The following is a 19,665-nucleotide window of genomic DNA, read 5'->3' as shown; positions in this document are numbered from 1 at the left end:
CAAAAATTCTAGTTTAGCACTTCTTAGTTGGGATCCGGGAATCAGTGTTTTAACAACTCCACCAGGTGATTCTCATCATGAGAGAAGGTTGGGAAACACTGGCCTAGGACAATGGTTGGCAAACTGCGGCTCTTTGGCCCCTTGAGTGTGGCTCTTCCACAAAACACGTGTGTACAGTGCAATTGAAACTTCGTGGCCCATGCGCATTAGTCGGTTTTCGGCTCAAAAGAAATTTCAGTCGTACTGTTGATATTTTGCTCTGTTGATTAATGTGTTTGCCACCACTGGCCTACGAGAGGGAGACAACAAGAGTAGGGGCGCGAAGCTGTGAGGTAGTAATAACTGGCAAAGACTACAACTCGCCCCCTTGGAAGGGTGGCTGCCCTGGGCACTTGGCCCAGCAGCTCAGGTCCGACCAGGACCTGCTTCGGCCCCTTCGGGGGAGGGGACGCCACTACCTGAGGGGCCAATAAAGATGGTTGGTCCAGGGCCCGGCAGGCGGTGTGGGGGTGGCCGGCTGCAAGCCCAGGCCGGACCATGCGCAGGGCTGGAAAGGTGTTTCCGGAAAGCGGATGGAGAGCGGCGCTCCCGGTGACGCCACTTCCGCGGCGCCGCCTTCCTGTCCGCGGTTTCCGGTGTGGGCGGGGTGGGGCCGGCGGCAGTTAGGTGAGGCGTGTCATGAGCATCTCCGCTGGCCACGGCGAGCGGGCAGTGGACGCGCGGACGGCTGGGCACGGCGCTCCGGTAAGGGGTGCGCACGGCGGGCGGGGCGGGCGTGGTCCTGAGGCTCCCGGCGGCGCGGAGACGGCTCCCCGCTGTGTCCAGCCCCGAGCCCTCCGCACCGCTGGCCTCTGTCCAGAAACCGGTTTTGTTTGTTTTCGGGCTAAATTCGTGTGGGTTCTTACTTCTCTTCCTGGTGAGGTCCGGGGACTGGCTGGAAAGGAGTGTGTGTGCAGGCGCGGCGTGCCAGGCACTGCTGACGCTTTTAAGATGACTGCAACTTTGAGGGGCTGCGTTGGAGTTGGGAAAAACCCTGTAGGGAACTTTGAAAACATCGATTCCCGTATTTCCTTTTCCCTCTTAGAATACTTACTTCTCTCCCTCACGGCCTGCGCTTTTTTGTTTTGTTGCGGGTGTATGAATTTGTAGTTAATGGTGGAGCACATAAACTTTGACTAATACAAATCAGAGATGATCAGGTGCCCTCCTAAACCCCCACATACATCAAGTATTCGGATCGCAACATTTAAAAACCTAGTATTTGATTCAGTTCAACCATTTGTTAATAAAATCAACAATAGGCCAAATGGAGTAACAGACCAAAACTTAACCTCCCTGCAGTTTGAGTCCCCTCTTTCTGCGGTAAAAACCTTCCATTGTGTACAACTCATCAGCACTCCCTTTCAGCTGCTATATGGGATGCGTCTGTTTCACCACTTGAGTAATAAAGCCAATTAGATCTTCAAACTAGTTGAATTTTGTTATTTAACACCTTTTAGGGTGGCATATAAGCTAGCATTTTTTTTTTCAGTACTTGATATTTGCAGCAGTATGTAATTATCGATAATAAAAAGGGATATGAGCCTTTAGCACCAATTCCTTTATAAAGCTACTTAGTTTAGGTTGAATTGAGGCCATTTAACATAACTCACTAATAACTGGGATTAAGAACATACAATGCACCTAACCTGTAATTATTTACTGCCATTACTATAATGATTATTTGTAAAGTGTCATACCAGAGGAAGGCCAGGCTTTGCTTCTTTGTGTGTTTATTGAAATAGCTAGTTTTATCTTTTAAAAGAAATGAAATAGCTTTATAATAAAATATATATATATACACATATGTATATGTATGTATGTATATATATATATAACTGGTTTTATGGAGGAAAAGTATACAAATGTTTTTCAATTTTATTGTCTTTTTTTTTTCTCTCTCCTAATCTTCACCAGAGGATATTTTTTTTCCATTTATTCTCTATAGAGAGTGGAAGGGAGGGGGGAGAGAGAGAGACATAGATGGGACAGAGACACATTGATAGATTGCCTCCCACAGTGGGGGGCCAGAACCAGGGCGGGATGGAACCTTCAACTTAGGCACGGGCCCTGGACTGGGAATTGAACCTGAGATCCTTCAGTTCTTGGGCTGACACTCCAACCACTGAGCCATGCTGGCCAGGGCTCAAATGTCTTTTTTTAATTTGTAAGAGTTTATTTGAGCTAAAACTGACTACATAGGCAGGGGAGCAATATCTCAAATGTTCCTTAAATGTCATTATTTTTAAATCTTATCTACTCTCTCTTAAACCACTGACAAAATGGCCATGATTATTTTAAAATGTAATTATAGAAGTAATCTGGAAAATGAAATCACTACTTTCACTGCTTGAGTGGGCAGAGAGATAGGCAAATCAGAAGTCACTGGTACAGTACTGATTGCCATGAGTTTATCCAAATTTACAAGAAGCTTTACAAATTCTTTGCATTAACAGCATGATATTCATCAGGGGGGAAATAAGCAAAATATAGATATGAGTGTATTCTATTCTCCCCCCCCCCTCTCTCTCTCCTTCCTCCCTAGCAAATATGAGAATCACTTGAGTATATGCGCCTCTTGCTTTTTTCTGAAGCAGAGACAAGAGGCAAACAGTACTATAGCAGAATGGTTGAAAATTTGAACTTTGCATAAGTCCAAATGATACTACCTTATACCATCCTGGCTACTGGAATCCCCAGTAGTAAAATGAAGTACTCAAGATTCTCCAGCATAGATGATGGCTACATTGACCTTCAGGTAGACTTGGACTTGAATCATTACTCTTCCACCCTGTATGGCTTCGGAAAAATTAGGAGGCAGGGGAATGTTGGTGGCAAGGTACATATGCGTTCTGGTTCTTGGTCATTGTCTGGACTTTCATTCTAACAGGAAAACCAGAGTGGATAAATAATGAGGCTATTTTCATTTTATCAAAAGAAGGTCGGGTTCTAAGAGCAGCAGAGCCTAAATTGCCAGTTGCTAGTATGTCATCACAGCCCCGCACTCCAAATCACTGCATCTGAGAGGCCTGAATTTATGGGCTATATAAAACATGGATGTTGCTTGCAGACATGAACAGTTTTCCTTGTTTTCAGACTGTAGCTGTGTCAGTGTGTTATGATGCCATCTCGTACCAACCTGGCTGCTGGAATCCCCAGTAGTAAAGTGAAATACTCGAGACTCTCCAGCACAGATGATGGCTACATTGACCTTCAGGTAAGTGCACAAGAGAGCTGATGAGACTGGCTGGCTCTGTTTCTGATGAGCTAGCAGGAAGACCTGTCAGTAGAGGTTTCTGCTAATGTCCCTGAGGAATAGAGGGAGCAGCAAGAAAGAAACCCAGCACCTTTCAGCCACAGCCTGCAGAGGAGGGATCATCTTGGCAGAGCTCTTTCAAACCAATATAAATACAGTTCCTTCCTAAGAATTTTTAGTTGTAATGACAAAGCCCAGTAATTGCAAATTTTATTTAGTTTATCTGAAAAATAATCAGACTGTGTTTGGCTAAGTAGAAAAAAAATTTAAAGGCTATGTCATCAGTTCGTTTACACTTTCGTCAAAACCAGTTCATCTTTTAAGGGAGACACTAGCTGCTAAAGCCAGCCGATTGTGGAATTCCTTCCTCTTTCCTGAAGCCATCAGATCCAGTTTATTAAAGGTATTTTTGGTGGCAAACAATAAGTAAAACAAAGTATTTATTAAGCTTGTACCCTACCCTGATGATTTTTTATAAAATACTTAATGGCGTAGCATCTCCTTTTGCCCATTTCTCCTTAGAGGAGAGTATTTTAGGTGAAAGAAGTAGCAGGCAGCCACCCTTTTAAATATAAACAAATCAATTATTCTTTGTACTCTTTGGACCTACACTTAAAGGAGAAAGGTTTTTTGTTTTGTGGGGGTTTTTTTAGTATATCTGGGAAGTTTCCAGCCTGTTAGGTCAGATATAGCCATGAACCAAACCTTAGGAAGTTTGTCAATCTTAACCTTGAATTGAATTGTTAAGGCAGGTTACTTGTCCCGTGGGGCAGGCAGCTTCTCCCACAGTTCCTCTGACGTGGGTGGTGGCAGGCAACTAATGCTTTAGAAAAAGCTGATTCTAAAAAGATTTGACTGTATGCTGACTTCACTGTAAAAGCCAGAAATCACTTATTTTATTTACTTCTCCAAGGTACAAGCTTAATAAATACTCTGTTTTACTTACTATTTGACACAACTTCTCCAGATGTTCACTTTGGAATCCCTGTAGATCAGTACAGCCTTCCATGTAACTGGCACTTAATAAAAACATATCTAATCAATGAGTAACCATAAAGTACCTTTTGTTTTGTAAGAAAGTATTTTTCTTATGATCTGTGGAATGAGACTAGAACTAGAAAGAATAGCATTCTGCTGGGGCTGCTGGGAGAGCAGTGATTAGAGTTTCATCTCCTGCCTATCCCTTTCCTTTCTCCCAGAGCTTCACTGGGCTGTCAGGCCTACTTCAAGACACATGAAGCATTCATATTGGTTCTTACTATCCTCCTTGCTTTAAAGTAGGGGTGTCGAACTCAATCAGAGAAGGGGCCAAAATCTAAAATCCAGCCTAAATCGCAGGCCGAATGGTTTACTGAACAGACATAAACTGTCATTGTGATGGAAACGCAGCGGAGTGCAGTGATGACAGCGCGGTGCGGGCCACATTGCAAGGCCTGGCGGGACGGATTTGGCCCGCGGGCCTTGTGTTTGACACATGTGCTTTAAAGTATCAGCCCTGAGCCAAAACCGGTTTGGCTCAGTGGATAGAGTGTCGGCCTGCAGACTGAAGGGTCCCAGGTTCGATTCCAGTCAAGGCATATACCTTGGTTGTGGGCACATCCACAGTGGGGGGGGTGCAGGAGGTAGCTGATCGAGGTTTCTCTCTCATCGATGTTTCTAACTCTATCCCTCTCCCTTCCTCTCTGTAAAAAAATCAATAAAATATATATTTTTTTAAATAAAATAAAGTATGAGCCCTAGTATTTGCATAATGCTCTTGTCTTTTTTTGTTTCTCTTCCAGTTTAAGAAAAGCCCTCCTAAGATTCCATATAAGGCCATTGCGCTTGCTACAGTACTGTTTTTGATTGGCACCTTTCTCATCATCATAGGCTCCCTCCTGCTGGCGGGCTATATCAGCAAAGGGGTAAGCTGAAGGGTTTGTGGGAATTTGCCAGGAGGCCTCTAAAATGTGAACCAGGGCTCTATTGTTTTATATTCGAATCTAGTAGCACAGCAGAAAGAAGGAAAGGATTTTGTTTTATAAAGATTTTGTTCTCTGATAACAAAACATGATTCTTCCTTTGAGCAACAACAAACTTCTCCCACAGTTCCTCTGAGGTGGGTGGTGGCAGGTCAGCGAATTTTTCTTCTGCAATGTTGGGCACTCTTTACACTCTCATAGTTTGGCACAGCAAAACTAAGCCTGGCTTCGAGGACTCTTGAATGATAAAGTCTGTAACAGAGGAGAACGCTGTTATCGCAGCATTGCAGTGCTATAGACATTCTAGTCTGCTTGGGGAGAGAGAGTAAGGCTTGTGAGAGTCTGGGGCCACTAACCAAGTGAGGACTCTCAGCTCATGAATCGGCGCCTTCTTATATTGGGATTTGGTTGCAGTCCCTGATGAGCTTCAGTACCATACCTTAGAAACCTAAAGTGGTGTTTGCTGGTTCTTGGGCTGCACACAGACACTTAAGCACAGCATCTAAGTTGTTCTGAATTTGCACTGACCATAATTCATGTTTGTTCTTCAAACCGTGCGGAGGGATTATGGTCACATTGCTCTGCGGAAGGAACACAGGTACATGCCCTTGACCGGAATCAAACCTGGGAGCTTTCAGTCTGCAGGCCAACGCTCTGTCTACTGAGCCAAACTGGTTTCAGCACCTTGCGGATTTGTTAACACAGATTTCTTTCTTTCTTTTCTTTTTTCTTTTTTTTCTTGGGCATGTCTGAGATTTTGCTGCCTGTGGATTCCTCTAGTATTTTTATGGTTTCCCATCTTATGTTTAAGTCCTTGATCCATTTTGAGTTTATTTTTGTGTTTAGTGTAAGTTGGTGGTCTAGTTTCATTTTTTGCATCTATCTGTCCATTTCCCAACACTGTTTGCTTGTTTGTTTGTTTGTTTGTTTTTAATTGAGGCGGCTGGTGGGTGTATCTCTCTCATCGACGTTTCTAGCTCTCTATCCCTCTCAATTCCTCTCTGTGTAGAATCAATAGAATATATTTTTTAAAAAAAGAAAAGAGAGAGAGAGGAAGAAACCTTACTCTTAATCTGAAGAAAAAACCATCATTCTATAGTTTTGATTTCTGCTCCACACAGACTAGGGATTTTTAGCTTTTTGTTCTGCCTTTGACATTGTTGACATTGTACAAAACACTCCTGTCATGAATTTCTATCGTTATATGTAGATTTTCATTTGGAGGGACTAGGGGCTGCTTATATTGGACAAAATCCCTGGAAAGGCTCAAGAGCCCCTCTTGAGCAGGCCTGCTGCTTATTTGAGAATCGCTGTTCCAGATTAAGGAACAAACCCTCTATCTAAAATTTGCATAAGGAGGCAGGCTCTCTGGTAACAAGTGCCCTGCGGGGGGAGGGGACACACACACACACACACACACACACACACACACACACGACACTGCCCCTTTCTTTCCTCCATTTTTGGTTTTTTTCTTTTTCTCTCTCTCAGTTGGCCTTTCCATGAACTCTGAGGACTTACTGGGGAGGGTAGGGGAGGGGAGGGCTAAAGAGAAGGCTTTGCTGATAAGCTCAGAGCAGAGCCTCAAGGGACCCCGCAACATTAAACTCCTCTCCCTTAGGGACCTCCAGCACAGGGCGGAAGGCGGAAATCCTCTTCCCACCGGAGCCTGTGGTTTTATTCCAAGGCCTCACTGTGGCTCCCCGTTTTACACACTCATTAATAAGGAGGGCCCACTGGGGCAACAGACTCTGGCATGATTTCAATGAGCTATTCAGCCCAGGTGATGGGGTTGGGGCAAGCAGCTCGTTATTGAAGTCACAGCACTAGGGACATGTTCTGTTTCCCTAGGAGCTCAGGGCCAAGGCAACATACAAATGCCTCTAAAGTTGCCTTTTCCACCTAAAATACCCGGCCCTTCTGTCCCTCTCAGGTTCCTGTGGCCTGCTCTCATGTTTCCATAGCATCAGAACCTTTTTGACCCTTTGTCCTTCACTCTTGTTCACAAGATAAGTCTGTTGCTCTGCCTTCCTTATATTATCTTAAGCTTCCTACTCCTGTCTGTGCCTGTTTCAAGCTGCTGCTGCCTCTGTTTCTAGTGAAGATCTTTCCGAGCCGAGCTCGGGCCTCTAAGTGCTGTGTTGGGTATCAGCATTTTGTTTTTACCTTTTTTTTTTTCTTTTTTTTTTTTAATATTTTATTGATTTTGTACAGAGAGGAAGGGAGAGAGATACAGAGTTAGAAACATCGATGAGAGAGAGTCATCGATCAGCTGCCTCTTGCACACCCCCTACTGGGGATATGCCCGCAACCAAGGTACATGCCCTTGACCGGAATCAAACCCGGGACCCTTCAGTCCCCAAGCCGATGCTCTATCCATTGAGCCAAACTGGTCTCGGCTGTTTTTACCTTTTACATGTGATTGTGCTGTCATTCTGTTTTACCTAATAAATCAGTGCATTGTTTACAATGTGATATTTTATATTAAATCCAATATATTTTTAAAAAACAATTATATTAATTCCAGGGGTATAATATAATTATTCAGTATTTGTATTTATTGTGAAAGATTACCACAATAAGTCTAGTTAACATCCATCACCACACATAGTTATACATTTTTTGTGTGTGATGAGAACTTTTTTTTTTTTTTTAATATATATTTTATTGATTTTTGTACAGAAAGGAAGGGAGAAAGAGAATTAGAGTTAGAAACATCAATGAGAGAAAGTCATCGATCAGCTGCCTCTTGCACACCCCCCATTGGTGATATGCCCGCAACCAAGGTACATGCCCTTGACCGGAATCGAACTCGGGAACCTTCAGTCCCCAAGCCGACGCTCTATCCATTGAGCCAAACCGGTCTCGGCTGATGAGAACTTTTAACATCTACTCTCTCATCAGCTTTCAGGTATACTAATAGAGTACAGCATTCTTTTTTTTTTTTTTTTTTAATATATATATCATTGATTTTTTTTTTACAGAGAGGAAGGCAGAGGGATAGAGAGTTAGAAACATCAATGAGAGCGAGAAACATTGATTAGCTGCCTCCTGCATACCTCACACTGAGGATGTGCCCACAACCAAGGACATGCCCTTGACTGGAATCAAACCTGGGACCCTTCAGTCCACAGGCTGACACTCTCTCCCCTGAGCCAAACCAGTTAGGGCAAGTACAGCATTCTTAACTGGAATCATCGTGCTCGGGACTTCTTTTATAACTGGAATTTTGTATCTTTGACTACTTCACCTCCCTACTGCACGATGAAGAGCGTTCGGTAATATTTTGGCAATACCTTGTTTTAAGAGACAAAAACAAGGCACAGGGTGTGTTCACAATAAAAACTTTACTGAAGGAGCAGGAGAAAATAAGCCAAAATATCTTATGAACATGGATAACTTATTTTCTTTGTAATCTTTTGTATTTTGCAGTTTTTCTCCAATTGGTAATCAGGAGAAAAAGAAATGTAAAACCTTTGCTAGGCAGTGTACTATTCAAAGAAAATGCACTGAAAAGTATAAGATGTTGATCTATGGATTGGGCTCATCATGTGTTACTTTAAATTTTATAACTTGTGTGGTACTAATGCGTTTGCCTCCTTTTGCCACCAGGGGGCAGATCGGGCCGTTCCTGTTTTGATCATTGGCATCCTGGTGTTCCTGCCAGGGTTTTACCACCTGCGCATCGCTTACTATGCATCCAAAGGCTACAGGGGTTACTCCTACGATGACATTCCTGACTTTGATGACTAGCACCTACCTTAGCCCGGAGGGGCAGAGTCAGATGGGACTGAGCTCAGCTTTAAGATACTGAGCAGAAACTATAGCTTAGGGCTAAGGAATTCTGCTGGTGGCAGATGCTTAACAAAATAATAGCCATGTTTTATGAGTCCATCCTAAGAGCTTACAATTAGCTAATTAGGGCATGCTTGATATTTCAAATGGCCCTGACAAAAAGCTGACAAGCTTTTCCAGTGAACCTGTATCTTGGAAGAATAGCAATGTTAATTGGAGAAAGTGGGAGGTTATTCTGTAGTGGGAAGTGTTGTTGCAACCACCCTTTTTAGAGTTGAGCATTTATTTTAAATAGTCTTTATTATCAGTTTGTTCTTGTGGTAAATGGAAGAATGCAGTATGTCAAATTTCTTATTACTAAATAATTTATTTTGAAAATATGTAAGTATCTTACCCCCTGATCTAGTGGAAGACCTTGGCAAAATCAAATATTAGTGTGGGTGCATCTGAAATATTTTTTACTTGTTTTCTTATTCAGAGCAATCAGGAATTTTAAACCTCAGAGCAAGTTTTCAAAATGTAAACATTCTGTTCACATTCCTTGGCCAGTACTGATCTGGCTCACAAGTTGGGCACCATATAATTTGGGTAATTCTGTCCTTTATAGATTAAGATGTTCTGTATGTCATGCCTTTAAGGACTAGACTTTTGTCTGTTTTCTAAGGATAAATGTGGATAAGTGGTTGTTAAGAGTTTATAACCCCATTGTTAGCACCTTGTATATGATGTCCTTCTTCTGAAGATTGCAAGATTTGGCCTGGATCCCTAGGGGTCTAGACTGCCTTAGTTTGATTCTGTTTCCTAGTTTGCAAAAGGTGATTTATGTTCAAAACAAAATGTCTAAATCTAAATCCTACACTTAAATGAGTTAACTTTAAACATATTTCAGAAAACATTTTAATGATTAAATGATATCTTAGATCCCAATACCCAGGACTACTTTTATTTTTAGATAACTGGCATTGTAGGTCAGCCTGCTTTCCAGTAATTCTTTTACTCTGAGGTTGTGGATTGGCAACTAGAGGCCTGGAAGTGCTATTAGCTGGGTTTTGGAGGACTCTGTGTAGAGCAAATTTAACTGGGGAGGATGAGTTCAACTTTGGGTGTGTTAAGTTTAGGTGTCTGCTTAACATTCAAAAGGAGCTGTTGACAAGGCATTTGCAGTACAGGAAGGGAGTCTAGGCTGGAGGTAGAAATTTGGGAGTCAGTGTTGGGCCAATATATCCAGAAACCATGGGGCTGGATGAGATCACCCACAGAATGCACATGGGAAAAAAACACTAGAACTCAAGAAATGAGGGGCAAAGAGGGTGACCTGAAGCAGCCTCCAAGATTTAGATACATTTGTTAATGGGAGGGTAGGTTGGTGATCCATTAGTCTGATTAAAGTTCTTGGGCCTTGGCAATGAAGATGTGAGGAAATATATAAAGCTCTGTCCTGGGCAGTATTTGCAAAGCTCAGACCAGAAGGTTTTTTTTTATAAGGGGAAGGACGCTATTTGTAAGGATGGGGGGAATGCAACAGGGACATAAAGTGGAAAGTATGCATTTGGTTGGGGTGAGTAAACATTTGCGCCCCCACCATTCCCCAAGGTTATCTAATTAAGTTTTTTGTATACCCTTTCAGAAAAATTCAAAGTATGTATGTGTATATCCTTTAAAAAAAAAAAAAAAAAAAACATGGTCTTCCATTGTAGAGTTTTATAATTTCTTTTTTTCCTACCTGTTTTTTAATTGATTTCAGAGAGGAAGGAAGATGGAGAAAGAGAGAGAGAAATATCAATGATGAGGGAGAATCATTGATCAGCGGCCTCCTGCACATCCCATACCTGGGGATTGACCCACAACCAGGGTATTTGCCCTGACCTGGAATTGAACTGTGACCTTCTGGTTCATAGGTTGACGCTCAACCACTGAGCCACGCCAATCAGGTTCTACCTATTCTATTTTGTATGTCTTTCTATATCCACAGAGATCAGCTATATTTTTATTTATTTTACTTATTTCACCTGAGGATATTTTTCCATAGATTTTTTTTTTTAGAGAGAGTGGAATTGGGGGGTGGGAGGGCGGGGAGAAATCGATGCAAGAGAGACACATAGATTGGTTGCCTCTCTTAACCACCCTGATCAGGGCTGGAGATCAAACCTGCAACTGAGGTACGTGCCCTTGACCAGAATCAAACCTGGTACCATTTAGTCCACAGGCCAATGCTCTGTCCACTGAACCAAACTGACTAGGGCTTCAGCCACATCTTTTAAAAGTAAATTATAAGTACAGTTTATCATTCCTAGAGCATGAATTCCTTCTTGGATGTCCTCATTCTACTTAAACATTTGGGTTCATAATTCTATTTGGGATTGTTACAGGTATACTGTTTATTAAGCCAAAATCAGAATCCCTGTAAATATGCATAGACAGCAGTTGTATATTCTGGTGCTTTATAGAAAACATCTAGCCCAGCTGGTGTGGCTCAGTGGTTGAGCATCAACTATGAATCAAAAGGTCACAGTTCAATTTCCCGGTCAGGGCACATGGCATGGGTTGGGGTGTGCAGGAAGTAGCTGATCAGTGATTCTTTCTCAGCTCTGATGTTTCTTTATCTCTCCCTCCCCTTTCCCCTCTGATATCAATAAAAATATATTTTTAAAGAAAAAACATCTAGACCTCCATAATAATATTGAATGTTTCTTGAACCTTTTGCCCAGTGTTGTGTCAAGCACTTACATTATGTATTCTATTTCATTTTAGTCGTTTGGGAAAACCCTGAGTTGGGTAAGATTCTTAGGTAATAAGTTGGACATTTGCAAGTCAAATTTTGGAAAAGTCTGAGTTGCCTTACCAAGTATGAAAGCCAAGTGACTGTAGGGGCTGTACAAGTAAAGAAGTGGGAGGGGAGTATGCACTGTGGTAGTAGGGATGAGTGTCAATCACCAAATGTTTATTTTACCTAAAAGTGGCTTTCTCTCCCTCCCCTCTACTCTGGCCTTCATAGTATTGGCCAAACCATGTGCCCTAGCCTTATAGGATTTTCTTATTTGCAACAATTATGCCTCTCGAGTCTAAAAGTCCTCCCCCATCGCATCAGCTGTTCTACTTATGATGGCTGTTCCAGACCCATTGCCTCTGGATGGGCTTCGCCTGATCAGACACATTTTGACTGCTTCCTTTCTGCCAAGAACTGACAAGTGCTGAAGGTACAACAAGGAAAGATAGGGTTTGGCTAGTGAAGAACAGAGTTTACAAACTAGTGACCACATATGTTGGCCTTCATTTTGTTTTAAAAAATGGCATGGTTCACATTATCTTGATTTTTTGGCTTTTCTTTGTTCCTGAGAGACTCCAACTGGAGCAAGGTAGCCTGCGGCTTTGGCTGAGCAGAATTCTGCCGTTCACTGCACTGCTCACCACTGCTTAGTTAATTTCATTCCCAACCTTACGTTAATTTTCTTCATTAAGGGCGAAGTGTCTGATGGCCTAGTGCTTGTGGTCATTTAGGTTTATTGAATGAGGAACCAAAGCCAACCGTGCATTTCCATCCCAGGACACTTCCTGTGAGGCGTGGACACGTGGGCTGGTACCATGTGATTCAGACTTTCCTAAATGACCCTCTCACTTGCCTGGCAGACCTTCTACTCTTTAGAGTTGATGCAACCCAGTGAGTCAAATACAGTGAGCTCAGTTCACAACCAGTTGTGAGTCCCCTCCTCTGAGGTTATGCAATGTTCCTGCTAGCTGGCCCAGAAGAACCTCCTGTTACTGGTGTGAGAGAAGCTGCTAGAGGGATAATCATAGCCTTGACTTTTTGCTGACCTTCAAAGGGTCATAAACCAAATCAAGTCACATTAGTTACCTAGCTCTGTTATCTAAATTCCTTTCCTGAGCCTGGATGGTGTGGCTCAGAGGTTGAGAATTGACCTATGAACCAGGAGGTCACGACTTGATTTCTGGTCAAGACATGCCAGGTTGTGGGCTCAAACCACAGCAGGGCGGTATGCAGGAAGCATCAGATCAATGACTTTCAGCATTGATGTTTCTATTTCTCCCTTTCCCTTCCTCTCTGAAAAAATCTATAATAATCGCATAATATGCTAGTTAGACAGGATGACCTTCCAGACTAAGCTGGGGCTCCTAGGGAACCCCAGGTTCCGGGTGCCAGAGGGAAGCCAATGCCAGCAGCCAGGGAAGGCCTACTCTTGCATGAATTTCCTGCATCAGGCCTCTAGTATATATATATTTCTTTCCTGAGGCTTCTCTCCTAGACTCCTGGTCTCACAGATATATGATTCAGTCATGGTTTAGTGCCAGTGTAGGAAGGCATAGACTATGTATTAGCTACAAGTTATTGGACAAATTACCTTTTGGGCCTCAGTTTCCTTTTGTAAAGTTGCATAAACCAGTTCCTACCTCATAAAGTAATTAATTGTGAGGATTAAATAAAACAATGTGGCCCTTGGCCAGGTAGCTGGTTTAGAGTGTTGTCCCAATAAGCTAAGATTGCAGGTTCAATCTCCAGTCTGGGACATACAAGAATCAACCAGTGAATGCATAAATATGTGGAACAACAAATCATTGTTTCTCTTTCCCTCTCTAAAATCAATTAATAAAAGTTTAAAAAAAAGAATGTGGGAGAGTGCTTTACACAGAGCCTGGCACATATTAGGTCTAGTAATAATTAATGTCGTTTTCTAATACTTTTTTTAAATCGAATTTATTTAAACAATACAACAAAATTTAATCAACAATATAGTTGCCGTTGTTTTCTACTACTTGTGCCCAACGCTCAGGAAGCATTTTAATCCCTCTGTTGTAAAATTCTTTTTTTTTTTTTTTTTTTTTAAATCAATCTTTATTGTTCATATTATTACACAGGTTCCTCGTTTCTTCCCCACTCCACCAGGTTCCCACCCCACCCTCTGCCCCCTCATCCTCATCCATTGGTGCACAGTTTATGTTCAGTCTCTTCCTCCCTCCCTTTCCCCGATAGTAAATCCCTTTTCAGATAGCAAATCTGTTACTTAGCATTTTCTCATATCAATAATACCTCCACATGCCCAATGATACACTTCACACAAAAGACATTTCCTAATAGGACAACCAGCCTCATCCAGGCCCCACCCAAGGTACTCACAGATCAACACCCCAGGACTATACTAACTCAACACATCCAGATATAAGCCTTCATCATTTGATTCAGCAGACCCTCAAGTTCCCGCAAAAGTTTCCAGCCATGTCTGAGAGGCAGCTGTGGGGCAGGGGCAGGTGAGGAGCGAGCTGTTTTGGGCCAGGCTGCTCCGGGCCTGGCCTCCGTTGCTCTGGTTTGTTCCATAACCAGCTGCTCCGTGTCTGGTCACTGCCGCTCCTGACCCAGTTGCTCTGGACTTGGCTGTTGCTGCTACAGGCCTGGCCACACCCGACTCGGCTGCTCTGGGCCCAATTGCTCCGGGCCCGGCCGCTCCGGGCCTGGCTGCTCCCAGCCTGACAGCCGCTTCTCCGGGCCTGGCCGCACCAGACCCGGCTGATTCGGGCCTGGCCGCTCCCAGCCTGGCAGCTGCTGCTTCGGGCCTGGCCGCACCCAGCTTGGCAGCTGCTGCTCCGGGCCTGGCCGCACCGGACCTGGCTGCTCCGGGCCTGGCCACTCCCAGCCTGGCAGCCGCTGCTCCAAGCCTGGCCGCACCCAGCCTGGCAGCTGCTGCTCCGGGCCTGGCCGCACCGGACCCGGCTGCTCCGGGCCTGGCCGCTCCCAGCCTGGCAGCCGCTGCTCCAAGCCTGGCTGCACCCAGCCTGGCAGCCGCTGCTCCGGGCCTGGCCGCTCCCAGCCTTGGACTTGGCTGCTACAGACCTGGCCACACCCGACCCGGCTGCTCTGGGCCCGGTTGCTCCGGGCCCGGCCGCTCCGGGCCTGGCTGCTCCCAGCCTGTCAGCCGCTGCTCCTGGCCTGGCCGCACCAGACCCGGCTGCTCCGGGCCTGGCCGCTCCCAGCCTGGCAGCCTCTGCTCCGGGCCTGGCCACACCAGACCCGGCTGTTCCGGGCCTGGCCGCTCCCAGCCTGGCAGTCGCTGCTCCGGGTCTGGTCACTGCCGCTCCTGACCTAGTTGCTCTGGACCTGACTGTTGTTGCTACAGGCCTGGCCACACCTGACCCAGCTGCTCTGGGCCCGGTTGCTCCGGGCCCGGCCGCTCCGGGCCTGGCTGCTCCCAGCCTGTCAGCCGCTGCTCCGGGCCTGGCCGCACCAGACCCGGCTGCTCCGGGCCTGGCCGCTCCCAGCCTGGCAGCCGCTGCTCCGAGCCTGGCCACTCCCAGCCTGGCAGCCGCTGCTCCGGGCCTGGCCGCACCAGACCCGGCTGCTCCGGGCCTGGCCGTTCCCAGCCTGGCAGCCACTGCTCCTGGCCTGGCCGCACCAGACCCGGCTGCTCCGGGCCTGGCTGCTCCCAGCCTGTCAGCCGCTGCTCCTGGCCTGGCCGCACCAGACCCGGCTGCTCCGGGCCTGGCCGCTCCCAGCCTGGCAGCCTCTGCTCCGGGCCTGGCCACATCAGACCCGGCTGTTCCGGGCCTGGCCGCTCCCAGCCTGGCAGTCGGTGCTCCGGGTCTGGTCACTACCGCTCCTGACCTAGTTGCTCTGGACTTGACTGTTGTTGCTACAGGCCTGGCCACACCCGACCCAGCTGCTCTGGGCCCGGTTGCTCTGGGCCCTGCCGCTCCGGGCCTGGCTGCTCCCAGCCTGTCAGCCGCTGCTCCGGGCCTGGCCGCTCCCAGCCTGGCAGCCGCTGCTCCGAGCCTGGCCACTCCCAGCCTGGCAGCCACTGCTCCGGGCCTGGCCGCACCAGATCCGGCTGCTCCAGGCCTGGCCGCTCCCAGCCTGGCAGTCGCTGCTCCGGGTCTGGTCACTGCCACTCCCGACCTAGTTGCTCTGGACTTGGCTGTTACTGCTACAGGCCTGGCCACACCCGACCCGGCTGTTCTGGGCCCGGTTGCTCCGGGCCCGGCCGTTCCGGGCCTGGCTGCTTCCAGCCTGTCAAACGCTGCTCCGGGCCTGGCCGCACCAGGCCCGGTTGCTCCGGGCCTGGTCGCTCCCAGCCTGGCAGCCGCTGCTCCTAGCCTGGCTGCTCCCAGCCTGGCAGCCACTGCTCCGGGCCTGGCCGCACCAGGCTCGGCTGCTCCAGGCCTGGCCGCTCCCAGCCTGGCCGTCGCTGCTCCGGGCCTGGCCGCACCAGACCCGGCTGCTCTGGGCCCAGTTGCCCCAGGCCCGGCTGCTCCGAGCCTGGCCGCACCTAGGCTGGATGCTTTGGGCTTGGCTTCTGCTGTTCTGGGCCTGGCTGCTCCCAACCCGGCTGCTCTGGGCCGGCTTCTTCGGGCTTGGCCACTCCGGGTCTGGGTGTTCCTGGACTGGCCACCCTGGGCTTGGCCGCCTCTGCCTCAAGCCTGGCTGCCTCTGCCCCAGGTCTGGCTGCTCCAGTGCTGGCCGTTGATGCTCTGGTTCTGGCCGCTGCTGCTCTGGGGCCTGGCTGTTGCTGCTCCAGTCCCGGCTGCCACTGCCTTGTGCCTGGGCACTCTAGGTCTGGTCGCCGCTGTTCCAACATTCTGTCCCTTTTTCTTTCTTTCTTTCTTTCTTTCTTTCTTTCTTTCTTTCTTTCTTTCTCTTTTTTTTTTTTAATAACGCATTTATGTTGCAATGTTGGCTGGTGAGTTGAGTTCTGACTTAGTCTTTGATTTTTCAAGATATTCTTTGCATTCTTTCTTAAGTAATTTTACTATCATTTGCTCTCACTTGATTTCTTCACATTGAGAACTTCTATGGTTTCTTCCTCCCCATCCTGGAATCTCAGCAGGTTGGCCTGTGGCACCCCTTTGTTCTTCGCGGGCTCCTGCGCTGCTTCAGCCTGTCGCCGGGGTTGGCGCCGCCCAGGAAGCATCCCCGGTCCTTGGCTCTGTTGCCTGCGCTCAGCGGTCGAGGGCTCAGGGGCACCCCCCCCCTGGGGGCCCCGTCGCCCGGCTCCTTGCTGGCACCCGGCTGGCTGGTGTCCAGCAGGGGCTCCTGCTCCCTGTTGCATTCCTCCAGTCTGGAGCTTTCTTTCTCTCTCCCGCTAGGGGAGTCCAGGATAAGAGTCAACAGACTGTCCTCTGCGCGCAGTGCGACTCCGGGGGCTCGGCCTTTCGCCACGCTCCCAGGACTCCACCTCACAGCCCCGTCTCCCACTGCCCAGCCTGGGTCCCCAGGGACTGGCCCAGACCGGGAGTTCGGGGCGGTCCGGTCTGAGGCTCAGCGCCGCCGGAGGCTTTGTTTCTTCTGGCTAGGGTAATCCAGCATCAGAGTCAACATTCAGTCCTCTGCGCACAAAGCGCGCGACTCCGGGGGACCCCGCCTTTCGCGCCGTCCCCGGGATTTCGCCTCACAGCCCTGTCTCCCCGTGCCCGGGCCTGGGTCCCCAGGGACTGGCCCAGACCGGGATTTCGGGGCGCTCCGTTCTGAGGCTCAGCGCCGCCGGAGGCTTTGTTCCTTCCGGCTAGGGTAATCCAGCATCAGAGTCTACATTCAGTCCTCTGCGCACAAAGCGCGCGACTCCGGGGGCCCCCGCCTTTCGTTTTTCCCCTGGGATTCAGCCTCCCAGCCTCGTCTCCCCCTGCCGGAGCCTGGGTCCCCAGAATCTGGCCCATAATGGGGCTCAGCGCTGCCGGTTCGGGGGTTCAGCCCAGGCTGGGGGTTTCATTTCCTTCCTGCTAGGGAACGCCAGGCAGCATCCAGCCCTCTCCTCCTCTCCGGCTGCGACCTCTCGGTGCGCGCGTACGTGCGAGCGCGCAGCATGTCTCCGTACCTTAGGCTCTTTTTTCAGCTCCTCTGACTTTCCCTCTGGCTTTCTCCCACCTTCCTATTGTAGAGTTTTCAGTCAGTCGACCACCTGTAGGTCTGGGCAATGTCCACTCTACATTTTAGTTGTATTCCATTGAAATTGTTGTGAGCTGCTGCGGTTAGGTGTCTACCCGAGCAGCCATCTTGGATCCTCCTCCCTCTGTTGTAAAATTCTTGTGATTTTGATGCAAAAAATTCGGTCAATGCATTTTTGAGGCATTCTTCATCATTAAATTTTTTTCCAAGAAGAAAGTTTTGCAAAGAACGAAACAAATGGTAATCGGAAGGGGCAATATCAGGAGAATATGCAGGTTGAGGGAGAACTTCCCATTCCAACTGGCGCAGTTTTTCAGCAGTGATTCTTGCAGTATGCGGTCTTGCGTTATCGTGGTGAAGAATTACGCCCTTCCGATTAATCAGCACGGGTTCTTTTTCTCTTAAAGCTTGGGCTAACCTTTCCAATTGGGCACTATACACTGCACTTGTAATGGTTTGGTTAGATGGTAAAAGTTCATAATGAAGAATTCCTTGAAAATTCCACCAAACACACAACATCACTTTTTTCGCATGCAAGTCGGGTTTTGGCGTGGGCTGCGGAGCCTCATTTTTGTCCAACCATTGAGGCCGCCTTTTCAAATTAACATACAGACCCCATTCTTCAACTCCGGTAACAACTTGCTCTAAAAACGACAAACGGTTTTGACGAGAGAGGAGCGAACTGCAAATTGTGACTCTTTGATTACGGTTGTTGTCGGTCAACTCATGAGGAACCCATTTTCCAAACTTTTGGACTTTGCCAAGTGCACGCAATTGATTGGAAATTGTTTTTTGTGAACAATTTAAAGTTGTCGCAAGCTCTTGTTGGGTAATTTGAGGATTTTGCACCAAAAGAGCTTGAAGAGCTTCTTGATCAAAATTGGACACACGGCCTCGACCACTCTTGTCATCTAACGAAAAATTTCCCTTGCGAAATTTCTCAAACCAACGCTGGCATTTTCTGGCGCTAACTGCATCTTGAGCAAGAGCACTACAGATGTTTTTTGCAGCCTCACTTGCTTTTCTTCCTAATTGGAACTCGTAAAGCATGCAGTGCCGAATATGCTCTTCATCCGCCATCTTCTTAGCCCTAGTTTTGCAACAAAAACCAAACCAAACACAAACTTTTTCAAGCAAAACTTGTTAATTGCACTTCACACGTTCTGTAGATACCACGTGTTTGAAGGTTATATCAATACAAGTCAACGCCAAGCAAGATTTTAAACGAATGTTTAAAAACGACATTAATTATTACTAGACCCGATAGTAACCACCCAGTAAATGGAAGCTGCCCCTTGAGAAAGTGTAGGTCAGACTTTGGCTTCAAGCAGTAGTCCCTGGGTTGAAGCTGAGGAAGAGGAGATTCCATCAGTTTTTCCCAAGGCCAATCTGAAGATTTGGCTGCTCCATGGCAGAACTACCCCAGAGCTAAGGGCCCAAGCCAGCATGGCAGTCAGCCCCGGCCAAGGCAGGGCTCCCTTTGAAAGAACTGCCCCAGGCCCTTCTCCTCCAGTGTGCTTCAGTCCTTTTCTGGGACAAGATGGAATCGGGGAGGACCATAGCACCCCACTGTAGCCGACACATGGGCCACAGAGGCCCCTGCCTGGGAGGCCCTGCAGGGAAGGCTGTGAAGACAGGTAATGCACTGGAGCTCCATCAGACTAGCTCTCCTGGACCTTGTCCTTCCCTCTCTGATCTCCCCATGGTTTCCATGTTTACCTCTTTCTGCA

General features: G+C 47.3%; 1 protein-coding gene across 3 annotated transcripts; it reads left to right on the top strand.

Moving 5' to 3' along the window:
* Positions 1-591: 591 nt before the first annotated feature.
* On the top strand, positions 592-9,975 carry TMEM230 (transmembrane protein 230). 3 transcript variants are annotated; one of them, XM_036419750.2, is made up of 4 exons: positions 592-744; positions 3,136-3,256; positions 5,077-5,199; positions 8,869-9,975. In XM_036419750.2, exons 2-4 carry the CDS (start codon positions 3,158-3,160, stop codon positions 9,007-9,009), a joined length of 363 nt encoding a protein of 120 aa, XP_036275643.1. In that variant the 5' UTR covers positions 592-744; positions 3,136-3,157; the 3' UTR covers positions 9,010-9,975. The 3 variants fall into 3 exon arrangements, with proteins under 3 accessions (XP_036275643.1, XP_036275644.1, XP_036275645.1); XM_036419751.2 differs by having other exon boundaries at positions 645-700; XM_036419752.2 differs by lacking the exons at positions 592-744; positions 3,136-3,256 and adding an exon at positions 2,684-2,797.
* The last annotated feature ends 9,690 nt before the right edge of the window (positions 9,976-19,665 follow it).

The sequence above is a fragment of the Pipistrellus kuhlii genome, unplaced genomic scaffold, assembly GCF_014108245.1.
Source record: "Pipistrellus kuhlii isolate mPipKuh1 unplaced genomic scaffold, mPipKuh1.p scaffold_m20_p_6, whole genome shotgun sequence".
NCBI classification, from domain to species: domain Eukaryota; kingdom Metazoa; phylum Chordata; class Mammalia; order Chiroptera; family Vespertilionidae; genus Pipistrellus; species Pipistrellus kuhlii.
This window is presented reverse-complemented; position numbering and strand designations above follow the sequence as displayed.